Source organism: Euprymna scolopes, chromosome 21 (genome assembly GCF_053919585.1).
Source record: "Euprymna scolopes isolate OS-2025 chromosome 21, ASM5391958v1, whole genome shotgun sequence".
Lineage (NCBI taxonomy): Eukaryota > Metazoa > Mollusca > Cephalopoda > Sepiida > Sepiolidae > Euprymna > Euprymna scolopes.
In genome coordinates, this window is record NC_136502.1 from 14,483,385 (window position 1) to 14,498,434 (window position 15,050).

General features: G+C 36.9%; 1 protein-coding gene across 1 annotated transcript in view; it reads left to right on the forward strand.

Moving 5' to 3' along the window:
* The window catches only part of LOC145242013 (uncharacterized), a 31,200-nt gene extending 17,197 nt beyond the window's left edge, over positions 1-14,003 (forward strand). Inside the window, exon 2 of the mRNA XM_080104905.1 lies at positions 9,145-14,003. Within this exon, the coding sequence (XP_079961031.1) occupies positions 12,094-12,582 (489 nt within the window). The 5' untranslated portion in view covers positions 9,145-12,093 and the 3' untranslated portion in view covers positions 12,583-14,003. The remainder of the gene's footprint in view (positions 1-9,144) is intronic.
* The last annotated feature ends 1,047 nt before the right edge of the window (positions 14,004-15,050 follow it).

Below are 15,050 nucleotides of genomic sequence, written 5' to 3' on the forward strand. Positions count from 1 at the left end.
CGGTGTAGTATTTGTCCGAAAAAAAAACTTATGTAGTATATGTCAAAAAAAAACTTATGTAGTATATATCCAAAAAAAAAAAAACCTTAAGTAGTATATATTAAAAAAAAGAAACTATGTAGTATATGTCCGAAAAAAAAAACCTCTGTAGTATATGTCCGAAAAAAACCCTATATAATATATGTCCGAAAAAAACCTATGTAGTATATGTCCGGAAAAAAAAAACTTATGTAGTATATGTCCGGAAAAAAGCCTATGTAGGATATGTCAAAAAAAAACTATGTAGGATATGTCCAAAAAAAAAACTATGCAGTATATGTCCGAAAAAAAACTATATAGTATATGTCCGAAAAAAAACCTATGTAGTATATGTCCGGAAAAAAAAACTATGTAGTATATGTCCGAAAAAAAACCTATGTAGTATATGTCCGAAAAAAAAAACCTATGTAGTATATGTCCGGAAAAAAAAACCTATGTAGTATATGTCCGGAAAAAAAAACTATGTAGTATATGTCCGAAAAAAAACCTATGTAGTATATGTCCGAAAAAAAACCTATGTAGTATATGTCCGGAAAAAAAAACCTATGTAGTATATGTCCAGAAAAAAAAACCTATGTAGTATATGTCCGAAAAAAAACCTATGTAGTATATGTCCGAAAAAAAAAACCTATGTAGTATATGTCCGGAAAAAAAACCTATGTAGTATATGTCCGGAAAAAAATTATGTAGTATACGTCCGCAAAATCCGGCACACTAAATGTCCGATTCGGCTCATGCTGTTTCAAGCAACTTTATCGGTTGTTTCTGTATGATAAATAGCTTGAGCAGTCAATCGTACATTGATCGGGCATAATTTTGGTCGTACATTATTAGTAAAGTCCATCAAATTACTGAAATCATCTAGATATACATTCGTCACTGTTACTACATTTGTTAGAATTACAATTCAGTAAATTATTTAATTAGCTTCATTAAAAAGATTTTAAATGCGATTTTTTTAATTGAATTTTACAGCTGCAAGTGTCAGTATTATTCTTGAACAATTTATTGCGATAATTAAATTAAAAATATTAAAAATGTATATTAACAAAATTGTGAGGCAACATGTCGTGTGTCTGTGTTAATTCACGTTCAAACGTATTTTTTTTCTCAATTAACTTTTTCTTTAAAATATATGATTTTAAACAATTTTATTCAATTAATGCAATTAACAAAACATACGGTAATTTAATGAAATTTCACAAAAATCCGATTCCAAAGAGCGGAGGGGGGATAACCAGTTGCGTGCAGAGGTCTGATAATGTCCAGGGACAATTCTTTGATTGTATGCCCCAATACTCAAGTATAAATCCTAGTACCGAGAAATATTTTGAAAAACGAAGATAGTCTGAATATGATTGGATGGCCCTAACTATTTGGATAACCGTGGTCACCATCAAGACTTTCCGTCTCCGTTTCTAGAAATATTCCAAAGTCCAGGGATTCTGATTGAGAATGCTGCACCTCCCATTTTGGTCTAATCGACAGTAAAAAAAGTTTCATGTCCGCGTAATCCTTTTTTTCTGGTGAATAAAAAGTGAATAAAAGATTCTTATAATGACTAGTGATGAGATTGTAAACCAAAATGAGATCACCGCGAAATCGTCGGCGCTCAAAGGAAAAAAGCGTAAGCTTTTTGAGTCGACTTTCATAGACCCGACACCAATCAAGTAGCCAATTTTCGAACTCTTCAGATACTGTATATCATTATTAGATATGGGGAAGAGGTCTAGATATCATACTCTAACAGTGGTCTGACAAAGGAGACATAAAGAGGGAGAAATATTTCAGGAGTAATTTTACAGAAAGACGGTTTTGTTTTGTTAGCAGCCTGATGGCTTGAAGAAAGGGTCGACCAGAAGGCCAAGATTTTTGTCTTGCTTGAGCAGAGCAGTGACATCATAGAACGCAAGAACGGGGTCGGAAGGAGAACCTACTCCAATACTGCAGCATTTATGCACATTAAGGCCCAAATCCCATTCGATGGACCATTTCTAGGCGCATTGAAGACTAGACTTAAGAATGTCAATTTCGCTTCTACGAGCTACTAATTTGACATCGTCTGCAAATAGTAGCATGTTTCTACCAATCATTTCTGACATGTCGTTGTATATAGAGTAGAAAGAGAATAGGATCCAACACAAAATCTTGAGGAACACCAATGCCAGAATCCATCTCAGATGAAAATTTACCATTCATCTGAACTTTGTATGTTCGGTCACTAAGAAAGGGTCTAATCAACTTTATAATTGGTGCATGAAGGCTATAGGTGTTGGGTCCGCAGAATTCTAGTTTTAAAAGACAAACATCTCTGTAGCGCAATGGATAGAGTACTTGGTGAAATTTAGTTGTAAATTGGAGATTGAAGGTTCAATCCTCATTGCGGGCGACCCAAAAATACAATTGCGAATTACTTAGGACTTCTATGCAGTCATGGCTGACGGAATGGGACCATGCTACTTCTGTGGATTAAATAAAGCGTTCTATTCGAAATTCCGTGCTGATTCTCGAGTTCGACATAAAGATTCCCGAGTTTTATAAGATACGCCTGAAGAAGGTCGGATGTTACATCGATCGAAACGTTGTGAAAATAACACTCAAGATGAGAACAGTAGTCTAAAGAATCCAAATAATAGGTATAATCAATCTTCATCTCCAAAATTCCGAACCGTAATCTCTGCAATTTATATTAATTTCATTTAACAGTTTCATCAACGTAGGAACACAAGAATATAAGACACGGGTTAGTTCGGCTCGCATATATTACAGAGAAATAATTGTGCCCGGGTCTTTAGTCGTGTTCTTTTAGTTCTGTCTCTTGTTATTCATGGTGGAAGGCGACCAAGGAAATGTGACTTCTTATCATGTTGACATCTCGACTGAAACTGTTTATATTTGAGCGCCAAACGATCTGGGCGGAAGTGTATGAAAGGTGCGAATGCACAGTGGTGCTCTAATCGCCTGTGTATCACTACGCGAATTTGAATATACCTGTTTTAGCCAATCGAACCACACGCCAATCACTACGCGATAGATTGCAAGTTCGCATAAAAGAAAATAAATCTTCATCATGTGCTACAAAACTATTATCCATTTATAAAATGAAGAAAGAAAAATTGTGAATTGTAGGAGGAAAGAGTTGTTGCGGGGGTATCCATCCTGTAGGCCTTAGTTGTTAAGAAGAAAGCTGGTTGCCATAGTTTCGTTATAAGGATCAACCTCTTCATTACCATTTAAATTGGTTTTATTCAGACATTTTCATTATGGGCTTTAAAAAAACTGCGTAAACCAAAGCATTAAGACAGAGTGTTTAAAAAAAATGAATATATGTACTCGCGCTTCGGATGCCAATGCATAAAATTTTTTATGACGTACGTACCCATTTCAGAACGAAGATGTCATATTCCAAAAGTTACATAAAAATTGATCACGTATTTTTTAATTTTTTTTTTTTTTTTAACGAAGGAAACCAAAACTTACGATCTTTAGAGATTAAAAAGTTTTAACTATTTTGAATACAAACAAGACCTTGGTAATCGAATTAAGTCGTATCCCTTGTTCTAAAGTAAAATTGCGGCTCCCGCTCAGCAATGGGTATGTATATTATAAAGATTTCTCTGCTGTTGTTGTTGTTGTTGTCGTCGTCGTCGTCGTCGTCGTTGTTGTTGGCCCGAGGATCAAGCAAGTACAGACCAGCGATTCCCCCTCCCCGTGTGTGTGTGTGTGTGTGTGTGTGTGTGTGTGTGTGTGTGTGTGTGTGTGTGTGTCAAAGTAACTTTGATACACTAGATATTGTATTTGCACGACGTTATATGTTATTGCAAAACAAAAAAAGGCTAATGTCGTCACCTTCACTGATCGGGATATTCGTGTGACTGGGAACTGTTTGTGAATTTAATATTCATGAGAAAATTTCTCCTTTGGAAGAAGTCGGCTAGGCCCCTCTAGAGTGAATTCTGTATTAGGTAATTTTTATATTATTTTTTTTTTTAATCGAAAATTTATCGAAATCGCAAATGCAATAGCGTAAAATAAAACAAAATTAGATGGATGGTTCTCGGTTTCTAAAATGTTTTTTCTCTTCGTTGGTGTACTAGATTGGCAGCCAACCTTCGCCTTACATGCATACGTTCATGCTGTGTGTGTGTGTGCGTGTGCGTGTGCGTGTGTGTGTGTGTGTGTGTGTGTGTGTGTGTGTGTGTGTGTGTGTGTGTGTGTGTGTGTACTCGTGCCTGCTAATGTTGTAAAGAAATTTGTTTTTAGGGGTATTTAGCAGAGAAGCTAGCAAACGAAAAAAAGGGTCAAATAATTCAAATATATAACAAATAAATATTACCAAAGGCTAAACAAGTTACTCTTCTACCTACCTGGATAAGTTTTGTGCATTTTAACGGAATTTTAGCTTTTATTCTTCAAATGCACTAGTGTGGAGCTGGTAAGTTAAACCGGCAATCGAAATGGCTGAAGAAAAACATGTCTGCTATGGAGTGTCAAAAATGGCTCAAACGTCCAGAAATAAACAATTTTTTTTTTTACATGGAAGTCACCACTTATCAAGGCCCGGAGGCCACTCAGCGATAAGGGTTATTGCGTGTACAATTGGAGATTTGATAAGAGGGCGGTTTGTCAGAAATTTGTTTATGTTGGACTTGAAGACATCCAAGTTGTAGTCAGGTGGGAAACAGGCAAACGGAAGAGAGTTCCACAGTCATGCACTTCTGAGAAAGAAGCTTTGCTCATGAAATCTAATTTCAAGCACAGATAAAGAGTGGGGAAAATTATTGACAGTAGTTTCAGCCAGACGGGTGTTTCTCGTGAAAGATTGGCGAAGGGAGACGAGAGATTGGAGCTCAGACGAGAACTTGCCATGGAAATAACGATACAACAAAGACAGGCTCGCAACGTCTCTTCTGTGGGAGAGAGGCTGGAGGGAAGAGAAAAGGGCCCCCCACTAAGCTACGAATTCTATTTTGTACTCTGTCAAGGCAGGATAGTCTGTTTTTAGCAGCTCCTGCCCAGATGTGGCAGCAGTACTCCATCCTTGGACGTACTTGGCTTTTATACAGATAGAGAATTGCATCAGTAGTGATATATCTTCTGGAGCAGTAGAAGGATCCCACCATTTTCCCAGCGTCCTTGGCAATAAACCTGATGTACATGTTCCGTTTCAGATCAGAAGTAAAGGTCAAACCCAGAAGCTTGTCAAAACATGGAGCCTCCCCAATACGAGAGCCATCCATTTCAATTGATGCCAGATGGGGATCAGAGCATTGATGATGTAAAGATAGAAGCTTAGTTTTGGATGCATTAAAAGTAACCAGCCACCTCTTCCCCCACTGTACCACGCGCTTAAGATCAGAAGAGAGAGAATCAGAGAGAACTTTGTCATTTACAGCCTTTGATATGTTGCCATAAATGGTCGTGTCATCAGCATAGATGTCAATGAATGATTTAAGTATGTGTTTTGGGAGATCATTGATGTAAATCAGGAAGAAAGTTGGGCCCAGGATGGATCCCTGAGGGACTCCAGCATTAATACTCTGGGCCACTGATTTCTGACCATCAGCCACTACTCTTCTGAACCTATCGGAGAGAAATGATTTAATGATTGAGAAAACATTTCCAGTGATACCGTAGCTAGAAATCTTGTGAAGTAGGCCCTTATGCCATACCTTATCGAAGGCCTTCGATATGTCAAGAGCAATTGCCCTGGAAAGGAAGCTTTGTCAAGAAATTCACTCATCCTATGAGATATTACCGTTAGCACATCTGCTATAGATCTTGCGGAGCGGAAACCATATTGCATGTCACTAAGAAAGTTGTTTCTGTTGAGGTGGTTGACTACTTCTTTATTTAATATGGATTCCAACAACTTACTCATGACACACAGGAGACTTATTGGTCTGTGCTGAGAGGGAGATGACTTATCACCTGGTTTCTTAAATACAGGGTATACTGATGAGGTTTTCCAGGGTGTTGGAAGGCACTTCTCCTTAAGGCGACGCTTAAACAGTTTTGTAAGTATGGGGGCAAGTTTTGGTTGGAGCTTTTTCAGCACTATAACGGGAATGCTGTCAGGGCCAGTTGCTTTACTGGAATCAAGGTTCTTGATTAGCTTGGCGACCTCACGCACAGATATTTGTATATTGCATAGCGTGTTGTCTGTTATAGGAGGAAATACGGGGGAGTTGATGTTATAGGAGGAAATACGGGAGTTGATGCCGATAGAAATCCACTCAATGAATGTTACTGTGACACTATCATAATTATGTTTCTAAAAGGTGCATAAATTGTTTAAAGTAGACGCCCAGCTTTGCCTGGGCATAAAATACGCTCAAATATGATATTTTAATTTGTCCAGATTTCGTATATATTATTATACAGTTTTACACAAACAAGTATTTGGGTGCCATCAGCTAGAATCGAAATTGTAACATTCAAAACTGATAATGTTACCAACGTACCAACATGACACGCATATGACACGCATATGACCTGGTTAAAAATTAACAAATAAACTAATATTAATATACAAAACGTATAACGATTTTTTCAATTTTGACCCATTTTTGACCCCTTAAAAACTATCTTAACCGGCTAAAGACCCATAAAAGAACGGTTCGTAAAGATCCAATCATTTGAGGCCCTTAGCGGAGATAGAGTTTGAAAATATGGTGACAGACAGACATATAGGCTTTTGTATATTAGATTTTTAACTCTTCATCGCTGTTGATTATGCATTAATGGTCGATCCCGGAAATTCTTAATGATTCTCTAGTGTAATCCTATTGATTTCAATTTCCTTCAAATCATCAAGAGTTAGAGGACGATATCGCAAATTTTATTCTTTTAGGTTTCTTTTAAAGAACAAAAAACACAAAGCTTTAAACTCAGTGACCTCATCGATCACCCATTGTCTTTTTAAATATGATCAAACGTCAAAGGAACACTTCACTCCATATGCCATAATGATAAAAAATAAACGAACAAGATTTATGACACCCATGAATGTTCAACGGTGTTTACTTTATGACAATTCAGTTATATACGGGGACACTTTGCTGAACATCTCATCAGTTGGATATGTGATCCTACCTCTTCGCCCCAGATTTTTATCTGTGAGTTTATATCAGATGTCTATTAAAACAATCCCAGACTTTTTTTCTGAAAGTTATCACAACCAAAATTATTAACCCTTGTCCTCAAATGGCGTCTGGGCCTTAATAAGTGGTGACTCCTTTGTAAAAAAAAAATCAGTGCCAAAAAGAGAGCGAGTCAGAGTTATTAACAATTTTGCACGTTGTATCCAGGTGTGCTCATCATTGAATGGTAATGAAACAAAGACTGTTGGAGATTCATGTCGGGAACTTGGTGGACAAGTCAGGCATAGACTCATTCATTCATTTCGTATGATTCAAATGATTTTATTAGTGCTATTGGCTTTTATATCTTTCTGGATAAAATCCTTTCTGGAAAGACATCGGGTGTCATGTAAAGGTTGCCAACATCCATAATGAAAGTGTTTCTGCTGAATGAACTGAATTTGAACTTGGCACACCGAGGCTGTTAGTCCGTGTTGCTTGGCCACCAGACATAGACTGAAGTTTATTTGTATACAAAATATGGCTGGACTGCAGAAAGGATTGACAACTTTATTACTGACTAGCCTGGGTGCCCGGTGTTGCCCGGGTGTTTAGAGGTGTGTGTTGAGAAAAAAAAAGTGATAGTAGGCAGGCAGGTAGGCTCGAACCTGTGACGCTAAGGCGGAAAAGAAAGTTGGAAGTGTGTGTAAGGATGTTGGTTGAGCAAAAAAAAAAAAAAAAAAAAAATTGCGAGCGCAAAAAAAAAATAGGAGTAGTAAGCAGGCTTGAACCCGTATCGCGAAGGAGGAAAAGAAAGTGAAAAAAAAATTTTTAAAAACGTGACGTGTTTGCTGTTGCGCCAAACCGGAAGTGACGTAGGTTTAAATTAAGGTTAGACAATCGAAAACAGGCGATGACTTTCGAAAATATCGGCGAAATAAAGAAACCCTTCCTTGTAGAAAAGTGCCCAGTTGAGGGTGAAGGAATTAATGTTTTGGGACAATTTTTTTATATTTGTCGTCCGAAAGGTCGAGCTTCAAACTGATAGCGATCTCGAGAAAATCTGTCACTTCTGTCGAAAGTTTTAGGCATACATACATACATTTAAACAGACAGATGAGATTCATGTTTTAGACTAGCCCGGGTGCCCAGCGTTGCCCTGGTGTTTGAAGGTGTGTGCTGAGCAAAAAAAATAAATAAATAAAGCGGTAGTAGGCAGGCAAGCTTGAACCTGTACCGTGGAGGAGGAAAAGAATGTGAAAAAAAACATGCGATTTCTTTAGTGTTGCCTCCATTGCCAAACCAAAAGTGATGAAGGTTTAAATTAAGGCTAGTCAATCGAAAAGAGGGAATGACGTTCGAAAATATCGGTGAAAAAAGTGACCCCTCCCTGTAGAAAAGTGCCCAGTTGAGGGTGAAGGAATTAATATTTTGGCTAATTTTTCGATATTTGTCGTCCGAAGGGTTGAGCTTCAAAATGATAACGATCTCATGAAAATCCATCGCTTCTTTCGAAAGTTTTAGGCAGACATACATACATACATACATACATACATACATGCATACATACATACATTTAAACATACAGGTGAGATTTATATTATAGATTTCATAGGTGGTATTTGTGTGTGGGATGGGTTCAATCTGTAATAAATGACAAAAAAAATAGAGAGAGCCTACTAATCAAGATCTCTCTACTGAGACGGTGGTTAGGTAGTTAACGACACAGGTTGACGGTCTGGATGTTTCAATTTCGAATCCAGTTCATTCAACAAAATCACTTTCACTAAGGGTGATGGCAACCTTCACATGGTCCCTCTTATAAGTACCCGATGCTAGACAGAATTCCGATTAGAAAAATATCTGGGAATCCAATGCCAACAATAAATCTTCTGATCCAGACAAGATGATGATGATGATGATGATGATAGCCATTGTAAAAAAATAAAATCTTTATAATCTACCATGTATTTTAATACATCCTCTCTCTCCCTTTATATTGATATTTTTTTTCTTTTTTCAGATTCCAAGCGGAGAAAATCCAAACTCTACCCAAACTGTAATCGTCAATATCTGCTGCACGTCAATGGATTGAAAGGGCAAAGCTCTGCAACTGAGGACCTTGCAATTTTTGATAAGCTTACAAGGAAAATCAATTCAACCGATTTTTTATATGCTTTAAGAAAAAAAAATAACATCGGAAAATTTTTTTAAATGATACTACATTTAAAAAAAAAAAAAAATGTGCTCAGAGAGCGCAGACCTCCACCAAGTATTGTTAGGTCATTTTTTTAATCTTTCTTCTGAATTATCCAAGTTTTAGCACTGAATTCTTGAACAAAGCAACAATGATTAAATACCGTCTAAATATAAATGATAGCATATCTAAAAATCAAATGCACGGAGAGAGCACATATCTCCACCACAGCACTACTATATTCCCCAGTTGATCAGCACTAATTCACAAAGTACATATGAAAGCTTACACTTCAATATTTTACAAGTTATTTGCCTCAGTTTTTCATCCAAAGTTTTACATTTTATGTTTTATCATCAGATTTACAATTAAATGGCCATCAATATACGAGACGTGGCACAACTTAATCACTTGAATAAAACAATTAATCTCTTTTCTAAACGTCTATTACATTTTAGACTCTTAGTTATTCAGCAGTAGTAATTAATAATAATAACAACAACAACAACAAAAAATAAATAATAATAATAATAATAATAATAATAATAATAATAATAATAATAATAATAATAATAATAATATTCAGGAAAGCTGTCTACTCTAATAGTTTCTTCCTTAGGACTGCTAAACTTTGGAATTCCTTCCCTGTTTCCTGCTTCCCTAACTGTACAGAAGTTTAAATGTAATGTGAACAAACATCTCGTTACTCAACTCTTCACAGTTCCCTGTTAGACTCGATCCCAAATAGTAGCCCATTACGTTCCAAGTTGCAATATGTCTTGTTTGGGGTGAATAGTAGTAGTAGTAGTAGTAGTAGTAGTAGTAGTAGTAGTAGTAGTAGTAGTAGTAGTAGTGCGAAAACAACAAAAAAAGAAGTGGAGAGAACTAGAAATCTTGAGAAACTTATCATCCAAACTCCAGAAAACACCACTGATTGTTTTTAGAGAGTAATCTTTGATGATGGTCTGTGTGAGAACTCCTAGTGAATACAAAGAAAGCAATATAACAGATTTAATGTATTGATTATGTTTTGTAATTAATTTGTTATTGTTTGTTTTAAAATAGTTACATTAGCAGAAAGTCACATAATTCAGCAATCAATTTGAGCTAAACACACACATAAAAGAACAGAACATTAAATAGAGAGAAAAAATGAAAGGAAAGCATTTAGAATAAGTGATTTATTTCCTTTCTTACCGAAATATAAATACCGCCATTCTGTTACAATGTGAATAGCATTTACATAAGAAAAAAAACTTGATGTGGATGAAGATAACTATAAGATTTAATGGGAAGCTGGTAAAATAATTACCTGTTCCCTGTTGAGTGTGGTGCCATGCTGGTTCTGTGCAGTTCTAGGAGGTCTACCCTCCCAGGCTTGGCCTTCCCTTTCGGGGAAGAAGTTATTTTATTACTAATTGCATCCGTTATGACATCAACATTAACCTTACAGCCGTTATACCAAACAAATTAAGATTACATCCGTTATACCAAAAAAATTAACATTACATCCATTATATCAACAAAATTAAAATTACATCCGTTACACCAACAAAATTGAAATTACATTCGTTATACCAACAAAACTGACATTGCATCCGTTATATCTAAAAAATTAACATTACATCCGTTATATCAAAAAAATTAACATTACATACGTTATACCAATAAAATTGACATTACATACGTGATACCAACAAAATTAAAATTGAAATTACATCCGTTATACCAACAAAATTTACATTACATATGTTATACCAACAAAATTAACATTACATACGTTATACCAACAAAATTGACATTATATACGTTATACCAACAAAATTAAATTTACATCCGTTATACCAACAAAATTGTCATTACATCCGTTATACCAACAAAATTGGCATTACATATGTTATACCAACAAAATAAACATTACATCCGTTATACCAACAAAAATTAACATTACATCCGTTATACCAACAAAATTGACATTACATACGTTATACCAACAAAATTAACATTACATCCATTATACCAACAAAATTGTCATTACATCCGTTACACCAACAAAATTGTCATTACATCGGTTATACCAACAAAATTAACATTACATCCGTTATACCAACAAAATTGACATTACATCCATTATACTAACAAAATTAACATTAAATGAATTATACCAACAAAATTAAGATTACATCCGGTATACCAACAAAATTAAAATTACATACGTTATAGCAACAAAATTAAAAGTACATCCGTTATACCAACTAAATTAAAATTATAGTCGTTATACCAACAAAATTGATATCAAATCCGTTATACCAACAAAATTAATATTACATCCGTTATACCAACTAAATTAACATTACATGCATTATACCAACAAAATTAACATTACATCCATTATACCAACAAAATTTACATTACATCCGTTATACCAACTAAATTAAAATTACAGTCGTTATACCAACAAAATTGACATTACATCCATTATACCAACAAAATTAAAATTACAGTCGTTATGCCAACAAAATTGACATTACATCCATTATAGCAACGAAATTAACATTACATCCGCTACACCACCAAAGGTAACATTATATCCATTACACCAACAAAATTAACATTACATTTGTTACATCACCAAAATTAACGTTACATCTGTTAAACCAACACAATTAACATTGCGTCACGAAAACTAACGTTACATCCTTTACACAAAAAAATTATCATTACATCTGTTACACCAACAAAATTAACATTACATCCGTTACGTCACCAAACACAATGTTAACAATCGAGAAACGTTTCCGGTGTGAAGTCTGCGACAAACGATTTCTGCTGAGTAAAACTCTGCAGAAACACACGAAGACTCAGCATGCGCCAGATACGATCACCCCGGCCCCTCCGTCGCTGCACAGACCCCACTCGAACCACAGCTGCGATCTGTGCGGCAAACAACTCGCACAGAAGAATTATCTGAAAATTCACCGACGGACTCACACAGGAGAAAAACCCTACGGCTGTGACGTGTGCACGAAGGCGTTCGCACGCCGTGATGCACTGCGCATGCACGAACGAACTCACGACAAAGTGAAACCATTTACCTGTGAAATTTGCACAAAGCCGTTTGCACAGAAGAATTATTTAAAAATTCACAGACGAATACACACGGGTGAGAAACCTTTTCGGTGCAGCATGTGCATCCAACGGTTTGCACGCAGTGACACATTGCGCAGGCATGAACGGACGCATAAACACGCAACAGAGAAATAATCTGTGTGTGCATGTATTATACATGTGTACTTATGGGTGTGTGATTTTTATATATTTTTTTATTTTACGGAAGTAACTATAAAGCAAGCAGGCATAAACGGACATACAAACCCATAGATAAACAATATGTATGTATGTATGTATGTATGTATGTATGTATGCATGTATGTATGTATGTATGTATGTATGTATGTATGTATGTATGTATGTAAGTCTTTCCTCACTATAAAAAGCTTCAAGCACAGGCATTACTTGATATGCAATGGAATACACACTTTACCATCAGTGTGTATCTCGATAACAAAAAGGCTGGTTGTAGCTTAAAACGGCAAACGGACACTCAATGAAGACTGATGCGGATATGGGCGTCAATGGAAATAAAGGCTCTGAACATGCAAGGTCTGGTCCGGCAAGTGTTCAGGGCACCACAGCCTGGACCCGGTCATCAGCAGATATGCAGAACTGTAGAAGGTTCATAGAAGTGACCGTCCGGCACGTGTTGCTAGTGGCGCTCATGTCTGCCTCATTTGAGCCAGAGATGTATTAAGTAATGACAATACTCGAGAACGAGCTTGCTGCCATCATGTATGTATGTATGTATGTATGTACCTATTTACTATGCCTCCCCACGGGACAGAGTTAGACACCAGGGTCGTTTTTTAACGTGGAGAAAAGGTACAAAAATAAAAATTGTCTCAGTCGTGAAGGATTTCTCCTCCACCGAAAGAGAACAAGAAATAGAAGTGCAACATCTGAAGAACAGATACTACACTTTGATCTTGTCCCGAGTATGTATGTATACATGTATGTATGTATGCATGCATGTATGTATGTATGTATGTATCAAAGCTTTCATGTTCCTGTTGACAGTTGGGAGTCCTTAGCGTATGATTGCAAGTGGTTGGGGGCACTGATATACAGGGGCGCAGAAACACTTTGAAGCAGCCAAGATAGTCTGAGCGAAGCCCAAGAAAGCATGTAGGAAACGACAAACTTTACCGCTCAACTATGGAGATCTTTAGATCATGAAGTGTGTGTGACCGGGCTCTGTTCTCCAAAGCACGTCTTGTTAATCACATGAAAGCACACGATGGTACGAGTTCAGTGGCTGTTAGTTTCTTCCAAACCAATGACCATCTTCAGTGTCATTTCTGCTTGAGAGTGTGCAAGTTGCTGGTAGGACTGAAAAGTCATCTTCGGACACATGGACTTTCAGTGACTGAGGGAGTGGCACTCGTCTGACAAAACATTGCAATCATCGTGTATGTATGTGCGTGTGTTAATATACAGTTATGTATCCGGTGCAGCCAATCGTCAATGGTGTTTTTTCAGGTTATATATCTAAAAACAACTGTTATCATTGTCTCGATTTATACATTTGTTGGCGAAAATAAAGCACACACACAGTTGGTTATCAAAAATATTTTGTTTATTCAAAATAACCTTTTTTCGTTTCAGAATGACGGTTTTGACATTAGTGACGGCGCGCAGGGCGGGGTGGTGTGTAGAGAAAAGTGCGCCGCTTTTCGCCATAGTAGTCCCTTCTCTCTCTCTCTCTCTCTCTCTCTCTCTCTCTCTCTCTCTCTCTCTCTCTCTCTCTCTCTGTCTATCTATCTATCTATCTGTCTATCTCTATCACTCTCTCTCTCTCTCTGTCTATCTCTCTCTGTCTATCTCTATCCCTCTCTCTCTCTCTCTCTGTCTATCTCTATCCCTCTCTCTCTCTCTGTCTATCTCTATCCCTCTCTCTCTCTCTGTCTATCTCTCTCTATCTGTCTATCTCTATCCCTCTCTCTCTCTCTCTCTCTCTCTATCTCTCTCTCTCTGTCTATCTCTATCCCTCTCTCTCTCTATCTATCTATCTCTCTCTCTATCTGTCTATCTCTATCCCTCTCTCTCTCTCTCTATCTATCTCTCTCTCTATCTCTATCCCTCTCTCTCTCTCTATCTCTCTCTCTATCTGTCTATCTCTATCTCTCTCTCTCTCTCTCTCTCTGTCTATCTCTATCCCTCTCTCTCTTTCTATCTATATCTGTCTATCTCTATCCCTCTCTCTCTCTCTCTATCTCTATCTCGCTCTCTCTATATATATGTCTATCTCTATCCCCCCTCTCTCTCTCTCTCTCTCTCTCTCTCTCTCTCTCTGTTATTTGCCATCTGTTTTATTGACCCAGATGACGTCACATTCCAATATGTATTGTCTTGAAAATATGGATTAATCTCGCTGACACAATCTCCAGGGATTGTGCCTCCCACGTTTTGCCCTTCTTTGACGTAATCCCTAGGTATCGCATAAAAGCTTTTGACCTCCTACGGTGGTGACCTGGATGATACAACAATACGGCATAACTACGTTAACACACAGGTTCTCGTCAGATCATCGAAGTTAAACAACGCAGACATGAACGGACGCATAAGCACGCAGCAGAGAAATAATCTCTGTGTGTATGTTATACATATGTAGTTGT